We start from the raw sequence: 9275 nt of genomic DNA on the forward strand, positions 1-9275 counted from the left end.
GATTGGTCCAACCCAGGGCACAGAGCACATGTTGGCTCCAGCCCCTGCCTGGCCAGGCAGCTGTGGTTACAGCAATGACAGCAGCAGCTCCTGCTCCAACCTGGTCCTGGGACTGCCTTTATGGGGTGACAGTGGCTCTGATTCCAACCCCAACCGTGGGTTGGGGCCATAGCTAGAGCTGACTTTATTATTATTATTATTATTATTATCCAAGATGATGGGCTCTCCCCATGTTTAATGGTGAAGGGGTGGAGAAAAAAATGTTGCCCTAGATACTGTTTATTCAGATCCACGCTACTACCAAAAGATTTGAAGTGATGAAAAGTGTGATTCCCTTATGTCAGAATCACCTGAAAACCCATTCAGAATTGCAAAGCATCACTTCCTGGGGTGCAAACTACTACTAAAACTGGGCTGTCCAACTCGTAAGCCACACAACCCTTCAGGAGACTTAACATTTGAGTCCCCAGGCTCCCATCCCAGTCTGGGTGCTGCTTCTCTCACTGTTGTCTCTGGGCTTCCCCCTCCCTTCTCTGGTTCCCACTGCCTGTCCTTTACCCCTTGGGGTTGGGGCCAAGGGAGCCTGCATTTGGGTGGTTCAAGATGACCCATGGACCATGCAGGGGTGTGGCACAGTATAGTGGGAGCAGTGCCATTTGTACGTGTTGGGAGTGTGTGGCATGCAGACACATTGTTACAATACAGTGGGGGAGGAGGGTGCCATCTGCAGCATTTTGAGGGTGCTTGTGGTGGAGTGTGGCATAGAGCTGTGACCGCCCCAGCCTTTCTAAAGGAGATTCCTGATCTAAAATATCAGTGCCTCTAGCTAAAGGACCTCATGGAGTTACTCAGCTGACTAAGCAAATAGTTCTTTCTTGAGTCGGGACTTTAATGGGCTAATTAAACCTTTCGAGTCACAGCTTCAAATCCTGTTGGTCTGCTTATCTAGCTCAGAAGGTGTTGGGACTAAATTTGAGTACCATGTGAGTTTTAAGGATGAGACTAAGGTACAGTCCTGTGTGCTTTTATAGGTTGTTTTGATATTCACATACACTATTTTTAATGCTTAGAGGTTTGCTTTCACTTCCTTGGCCAAAGCTTCCCGCTCACTGTGCGGTGCTGAGCTACTGTCTGCAGCTGCATTTTAGCGGTATTGTGCAACATAGTTTAATTGGTCCAGCATCATCCACTGTGAAAACTATTATAAAGGAATCCAGTTTTCATTACCCAAATCTGTTCTGGCCAATTCAAATCCTTATCTTTCAAATTCCCCTTGCAACTTGGGTTTGGAAGTAGTCTTCCCATCTTGCACCAGTGCATAAATGCCTATTGCGTTTCAGTTGCAGACAGGTCTGTCTTATGGACTGTCTGTAAGGTGTTTTGTTATAAAGGTGTTATAGAAACCAAGCAGCTGTTATGTTAATTAGAGAAACAGATCACATATGGGAACTTCATTGAATGCTGGTGATATTTTTTTTGTGTGCATTTAAATTGGCGTCCCTCCTTTTCTCATATCGTAGGTAACTGTCTGGGAGAAGAAGGCTGTGAGCAGCTTCAGGAGATCCTTGAAGGTTTCAACATGGCAGATGTGCTGGGATCCTTGAGGTAGGACACAAGGAAAGCTTATGGTAGAGGTCTGCTTGCAATTAAATAGCAGAGCTCTTATTCTTACACCTTCCTTGCAAGTTCTTTAGAAATTAGCCTCTCCCAGTACTGTCAGAGGTCTTTCTTGGACTGTTCTCTCCTGTGCTTGCTACATGAGCAGGAACTCTGCAGCTGCCATCCGTGTACTCCACAACTTCCATAGATTTCATAGACATTAGGACTGGAAGGTACCTCAGAAAATCGAGTCCAGCCTTCTGCCCCAGGGGCAGGAAGTCAGCTCGGGTCATAGGATCCCAGCAAGATAAACATCCAAATTTCTCTTGAAGGCGTTCAAAGGAGGTGCTTGAACCACCTCCAGTGGCAGGCTGTTCCAGACCTTGTGGGAGCTCAGACAGTAAAGAAGTTCTTCCTTATGTCCAGCCTGAAACTATCATGGAGGAGTTTATAACCGTTTGACCTTGTCATCCCTTGGGGCGTTCTGGTGATCAAACGTTCCCCCAGATCCTGGTGGTTACCCTGATAAACTTATAGGTGGCCATCAGATCGCCCCTGAGCCTGTGCTTTTCCAGGCTGAAGAGCCCCATAGTGCTCAGCCTCCCGTCATAAGGCCTGTTTTCCTGACCTCTGATCATGCGCGTAGCTCTTCTCTGGACTCTCTCAAGCTTCTCCACATCCTTTTTGAATTGCGGAGCCCAAAACTGGGCTCAGTACTCCAGCTGCAGCCTCACCAAGGCTGAATACAGTGGGAGAATGACATCCTGGGATTTGCTCGAGGAAGCATCTATGGATGCAAGCCAGCATTCTGCTCACTTTACTAGTAGCATCATCACATTGCAGGCTCATGTTCATCTTGTGGTCAGTTATGACCCCCAAGTCCCTTTCATCTGTAGCGCTAGCCAGCATAGCACTGCCAAGCCTATAAGCATGCTGCAGGTTTTTCCTCCCAAGGTGGAGAACCTTGCATTTTTCGGTGTTAAACACCATCAGGTTCTCATCTGCCCATTTCCTGAGCCTGTCAAGGTCATCTTGGATCGCCTTCCTGTCCTCAGGTGTGGATACTTTACCCCAGAGTTTGGAATCATCGGTGACCTTGATCAGTCCACTTCTGATACCAATGTCTACATCGTTTAGGAAGATGTTGAACAAAATAGGTCCAAGGATAGAGCCTTGAGGGATCCTACTAGTCACAGGACACCATGACAATTGACTTTTGTCAACCACCACCCTCTGGGTCCGACCACAGAGCCAATTTCCCAGCTAGCGGATCGTGGTGGACCTAAGGCCGTAGTTAGCCAGTTTTGCCAAATGGTGATCATGGGATACCAGATCAAAGGCTTTTTTTAAGTCAAGATACTCAACATCAATCTCTTCCCCCTTGTCCAGGTGATAAGTCACCTGGTCACAAAAGGAAATAAGATTGGTCAAGCAAGACCTACCCACAACAAACCCATGCTGGTTATCCCTTGAGATGTTGCCATAGGCCAGTCAGTTAAGAATGGCCTCTTTGATAATCTTTTCCAAGACCTTCCCCAGGATAGAGGTCAGGCTGATGGGCCTGTAGTTTGCTGGATCCACTTTCCTCCCTTTCTTGAAGATAGGCACCACATTGGCCTTCTTCCAGTCTTCGAGCACTTCACCAGAGCACCAGGAGTTTTCAAAGATCTGTGTCGGGGGCTGAACTATGATGCTTGCCAGCTCCTTGATTACCCAGGAGTGTAAGCTATCGGGGCTGGCTGACTTGAAGGTGTCCAGCCTCTCAAGGTGTTCCTTCACAAGGTCAGCAGTGATGGAGGGCAAGGAATCTCCCTCACCTGGGCCTCCCTGGCCCATAATGGGCAGGGCGTCCCATGGGACTGATGAAAGACTGATGCAAAGTACCCATTTAGTAGGTTGGCTCTTTCCTGGGTGTCGGTCGTCAGTTGTCCCATCTGGTTTAGCTGGGGTCCAATGTTGCCCTTGCTTTTCCTCTGGTTCTCCACATATCTAAAAACAAACTTTTTATTATCCTTGATACTAGTGGCCAGTTGGAGTTTCATCACAGCCTTGGCTTTCCTGCTTCACTCCCTGCAGGTCCGGACCAGTGCAGAATATTCCTTCTTGGTGGTGGATCCTGTCCTCCATCCTTTGTAGGTCTTTCTTTTAAGATGCAGGAGGTCCGCTAGTTCCTTGCTGAGCCAAGGTGGTTGCTGTGCCCTTTTGCTGCCTTTCCTCCAAGACGGAATAGCCTTAGCTTGTGCATCTAGGATTGCTCCCTTGAGGAGCAGCCACCCTTCCTGAACTCCCCTCTCCTTGGGATCATGGTCTCTTAGGGCCTCACCAACAAGCCTTCTGAGTTTGTCAAAGTCAGCTTTCCTGAAGTTGAGGACTTCTGTATTCCTGACTGACTTGCCAGCTTTACAGCAGATGGTGAAGGTGGTCGCTGTGTCCCCAGCTTCCCTTCGATTGTTAGGTCGCTGATTAGGTTGTCCCCAGCTGCCAATACCAGGTCAAGCAGTGCTTTATCTCTTGTCGGCCCGTAGACTTCTTGCATCAGATACAGGTCATCGACGCATGAGAGGAAGCTTTGCGACCACTCAGATTTGGTCGAGCACTCTTCCCACAAGATGCCTGGGTAGCTGAAGTTTCCCATGACAGCCATGGACCGGGAGCATGCAGCCTCAGCCAATTCCTTGGCGATCTCCTGGTCAAGCCCTTGACTTTGGGTGGGAGGTCTGCAATAGACTCTCACCATTGTCCCCTGTGTCGTGTTCCCCACAGATTTTAACCCAGAGGGTCTCCAGTTGTCCACCCTGGGCACCGATGTTGGCTTGCAGGGATGCATAGCTTTCCCTGATAGAGAGAGCTACACCCCTGCCCGTTTTGTCCACTCAATCTCTCCTGTACAGGGTTTAGCCATCTATACCTGTGGCCCAGTCATGTATGCAGTCCCACCAGGTCTCCGTTACCCTTGTGACGTTGTAATTATTTGTGTTGAGCAGGAGCACAAGTTCCTTCTTTTTATTCCCCAAGCTTTATCTGAAGGTAATGCTGTAAGATTTAGATGAAAATAGTTTGGCCCGTTCAGCTCATACACCTTCTGCCCACAAATGGTGCCTTTTCCTAACAAACCTAAGGTGAGGCACTGACTCTTTTTTCAGCTGCTTACAAAGGACTATTGGATGGAACAACCCCCTCACTACAGGTCTGAGGCCAACTGGAAGAGATGACCTAAGCTTGCCAGGCTGTCTTACCTAGGGTTTTCCCAAACATGTCCTCTTTTTTGACCCCTGTGCTGCATCTGGGCAGGTTTTTAAAATAAGAAGAAATGTCTGGGTTTGGCTAGTCCGGGCTGGAAGCAGCAGGCAAGCTGATTGGCTGTTGGGGGTCACATGCTCCCCACACAGGCTCCCGTGAAAGAGAGTGTGTGCGCGTGCATGTAACAGAGCAGGCGCGTGTGCAATGCAGGAGCTGCTTGGTTTGGGCAGCAGCTCGGGGGGCGGAGTGAGGGGCACCAGCAAGGGGTGGGGGGCAGGGTAGTACTGTTTGGGAGTGAGGGGCTTAAGCAGGGCTGGGGGTGAGCTGTGGCTCAGCAGTGAGGGCATGTCACTGTCGTGTTATCGTCATCTGTCCGTCCGTCCCCCTGGTGACAGGTGTCCTCTTTCTTGGACCTGGAAACACGGTAACCCTAACTTGCCCACTGCAGGCCATGAAGTGTCAGTCCCAGAACAGAAGTGACTTGTTCCTGCTAAGGCTTGGGAACACCCTTAGCTATTTTCTAATTGCCTTTAAAAATAGTTCTGTGTTCCAGGAGGTCTCTTTTATAGAGACCTCATCTTCATGTAAGCTCTTATCTTAATCCATAGTGATGATGAAGGGGACGACGACGAGGAGGAGGAGGAAGATGAGGAGGAGGAGGAAGATGAGGAGGAGGAGGAAGATGAGGAAGAGGAAGAAGATGAGGAGGAAGAGGAGGAGCAGCAGCAACAGTTGCAGGAGAGAGGGCAGGGAGAGCAAGAATTGCTGCCTTCTAAAAAGATCCTTGATTCACATGTAAACTAACTTTCATTTCCTCGCATAGGGGAAGGGAGGAGACAAGGTTCAGAATGGGGAGGATGTTTGGAATCTGAGAATGTGGGTGGAGTCCTTATGCCTTTAAGGACCTAGTTGCTCTCTGTTCTCAAGTTTGTGGGGTGTAAAATATGGAAGGGTAGAAAATTGTTAATCAGAAGGAAAAAAAATAGCAGGAAAACAGTGTCCTGGAACTGCCTAATCATAGTATTTGCTGCACAAGTTTCCCACATAATTCAGACAGTGCTGCCACCCATCTCCATTATTTTCTGGTTGTGTAGGTTTGTGTTGTTTTTTTTTTTGATCCTAGTATTCAAGCTCTGACCTGTAACACTCTTGCCTGTTCTAGCGACATCCTTCCCTACAAAGTCATGTAGCTGGATGTTATTTCTCAGAATGAACTGAGATCTGATCCTCTGTTTCAGGGCTCTCCAGTGTCTTCTCCAATAGATGTTGCCACATTCCTTGCTTTCCCATCTCCAGAGAAACTGGTGCGACTAGGGCCCAAGTGTTCTGTTTTGATAGCTCAGCAGGTAAGTAGGCCAGTGTCTTCAATGTGGCTGGTATCATAGGTGTTGGCTGTTCTGCTTAATCCTGGCAAGTGGTCTCTTCCATAAGCTTTACAATCCAGATTTAAGTCCTCCTGTTGTCCAAATGGACACGGTGGAAAAATACTCTACTTAAAGTGGCACCTCTGGAGAAGCTATAGTGCCAGCAGAGCAGCTCCACCTTTTGGCATGGTGTATGCATCATGATACAGCTGAAACTCCCTTGGTGTCCAGTCATTTGGAGGCTGCTGTTGCAATGTTCATTGCTTATGAAGCAACAGCACCTGTAATGGACTCAATGGCTTCTGATTTTCATCTCTTTCAGACGGATGCAACTGATACAGAGAAGGTGACTACAGCTTTCCTTAAGATCTCTTCTGTGTTTAAGGATGAAGCCCCAGTGAAAACAGCTGTGCATGAGACAACAGGTAACTCAATCTGTCTCCATCTCATGGGGGGGAGGGTTACTGTGGAGCCCAACTAGTAGCTGCAGCTTCTAAATTGCTCTAGTTTCCCTTTAAGTTGTTTTGTCATCTTCCCATTGTTCATCCTCCTGTTTTTCTAAGTTTATTCTGTCCACTTAATGTAACTTTCTCTGAGCCTTTGTTGGGAAGGGCTTGAGTTTTATAAATCAAATAAATGGCACAACAGTAGCCATCCTGGGCTGCCATTTTATGGCAGCCCTGTCCCAATGATAGCCAGTGCTAGATATTTGAAAGAAAGACTGACATCCTGTTTCGAGAAGTGTAAAGGTGCAAAACCTCTGCCTGACCTCAGCTTATTCCTTAAAGTATGAGGAGCAAAATCTATTTTAGCTCTCCTTTTTAATTGGTGTTTCTCCATTTGACTCTTTTGATGCATTCCCTTTTGAAGTTTCTCCTAACAGCCAGTGGCAATGAATTCCATAGTTGAGTTGCACCTCATATACAAGGAGATTATAATTTTAAAATGGATTAGATAACAAGTATCCCTTCCACTTTTGAGGCATCTGATGTTCCTTATACTAGTAACTTTGATATCTCTCATCTTCCTTAACAAATGGAATTGGAAAACTTCCCCCAAAAAGCATGGGACAGTGTGCAGAAAGGTATGCATGGGGACACTGTTCTTTGCAGGCCATAGAGGAGCACTGGCCCAGTATACCTCATCCACACATTTCTTTTGGCATAGTTTGTAGACTGTATGAATCAATTGACTGAGGTTTCCATGGAATTCTTGGGCTCCACAGGGATGCAGAGGTGCTTCTGCTCTTGGGCTGGGGAGGAAAATTATCTGGGTTTTTTTCATCCCTAAAAATCCACCAGCAGTATTCATTCCTATGCAAAAGGTACAGAAGGTTACCCTTTGATGTAGCATCTCTTTAAACTCTTGTTACTAATGCACAATTAACAATGGACTCCTAGCTTACAAGTGTGGTATCTTGTGTGTACTTCAAATGTCTCTAGTTGCTGAAGCCACTTTGCCTCAGTGGCATAACCAAAATTGCCAACTAGCCTTGTTCTGGAATAAACAGGAGATCCATACATGATTCTGAGCTCTTTCTTGGCTTTTGTGGGAACTGAAATCTAAAGTGAAACCAGTAGAAAATGTCCTGGTTGTCCAGAGATGCTTCATACCTATTCCCTTATCCATAGCTTCTCCTTAGAAGCTGAGATGGTGACTGGTTGATATGATAGTTTCTTGAGGATGAGACTTCTCTGTCTTATTAACTGTTTCCCTCCAAGGATACCTGACATTGGCCCCACAGCTGTCCTACTTCAAACAAACAAACAACAAAAAACCCCAAAATGTAAAGATCACTGCCAAAAGTGACTAGTTCTTTGTTCTAAAGACCATAAACCTATTCCCTGAAAATACCATCCATTGACAGACTTGATTTCAGTCCAGTGGAAGTCCATTTCTTGTATTTTTGAGGGCAAGCAAGGCTAATTCCTTCCCTCACTGAGTTTTGTACCCTCCAAGCTCATCAAGTTAAGGTTCTTGCCCTATCTATGGCTTCAGTCATGGACTTTCTGTAGGTCTCATGAAGCCTCAGTCCTGAGGACTAGAATCCATGTAACTTAGCGCTCTCTCCAGTCTGTTTTCAACTCTGAGAACCTGCATGGAGACCACTTGCAAGAGTAGAGACTTATTTGTATATATCTATTAAGGTAGTGGTCTCCAACCCTTTTAAGGTGAAGATCACTTTTTGAAGTAAAGGGCAACACAAGATCTACCACTTCCTCCCCCCCCCCAACTTTTACAGGTCAGTCTGGGGGTGAGGTGCAGATTGAGGCCTTCACGGTGAGGGATGTAGTGGGGCGCTGGCCAGGCCAGGGGAGGGGCAGAGCCTGGGCAGCTCATTTGGGAGGGGAGGAGGCGGCTCTAGCTGCTGCACACATCCTGGCAAAAGTCTGGGGGCGTAAGCAGAGGAAGAAAAAATTATTTGGGGCTGAGCCCCTCAAATGAGGTGCAGGACTAAGCCATGAATGTCTTATCAGGGGGGATGCCTGGTGCATGGAGGGGAGGGTGGCTCCCACCACTGCATGCACCCCAGGAGGGCATGGGGGGGGGTGTACCCCCAGATCTGCTTTGGGGGAGACGGGCTATGGGCTGCGGCCAGGGGTAAGCTGGGTTCTTCCCAGTGTGGGTGTGCTGGGCCAGGCTGCGCTTGGGGTGGGTGGCAGTGGCACTGGGGGCGGGCGTTGTTGGGTGGACTACAGCAAATTTTATGGTGACTGCAGCCTGTCTGCCAGAAAGAGCCTGGCTTAGCCCCAGCCCCAGCCCACAGCTGGAGCCTGCCTGCCTCTCCCCGTGCAGATCTGGGGGCACATGGACCCCCATGCCCTCCTGGGGTGCACGTAGTGGCAGGAGTCGCCCCCCCATCCCTGTACCAGACACCCCCAGACAAACTACTTGGAGCTCTGTCTTGTACTCCAGCCCACTCCCACTCCCTCCACACCCCTGCCACAGCTACCGGAAGCCCATGGCTGGGTTGCCTTGTGGCCCTACTGCTGCCCTGTGTTTGGGAGGGCTAAGCCCCATTAGCCCCCATTCTGTCACCTATGCCCAGGGGCATGTGCCCCCCCCCCCCCC

General features: G+C 48.3%; 1 protein-coding gene across 2 annotated transcripts in view; it reads left to right on the plus strand.

Annotated features, from left to right (window-relative positions):
• RANGAP1 (Ran GTPase activating protein 1) overlaps positions 1 to 9275 on the plus strand; it is a 47156-nt gene that overhangs the window by 18572 nt on the left and 19309 nt on the right. For both annotated transcript variants that reach the window (XM_019515117.1, XM_019515118.1), the window contains exons 10-13: positions 1521 to 1605; positions 5448 to 5634; positions 6078 to 6185; positions 6526 to 6628. In XM_019515117.1, coding sequence (XP_019370662.1) covers positions 1521 to 1605; positions 5448 to 5634; positions 6078 to 6185; positions 6526 to 6628 — 483 coding nt within the window. The remainder of the gene's footprint in view (positions 1 to 1520; positions 1606 to 5447; positions 5635 to 6077; positions 6186 to 6525; positions 6629 to 9275) is intronic.

Source organism: Gavialis gangeticus, unplaced genomic scaffold (assembly GCF_001723915.1).
Source record: "Gavialis gangeticus isolate Ggan-Ray unplaced genomic scaffold, GavGan_comp1, whole genome shotgun sequence".
Lineage (NCBI taxonomy): Eukaryota > Metazoa > Chordata > Crocodylia > Gavialidae > Gavialis > Gavialis gangeticus.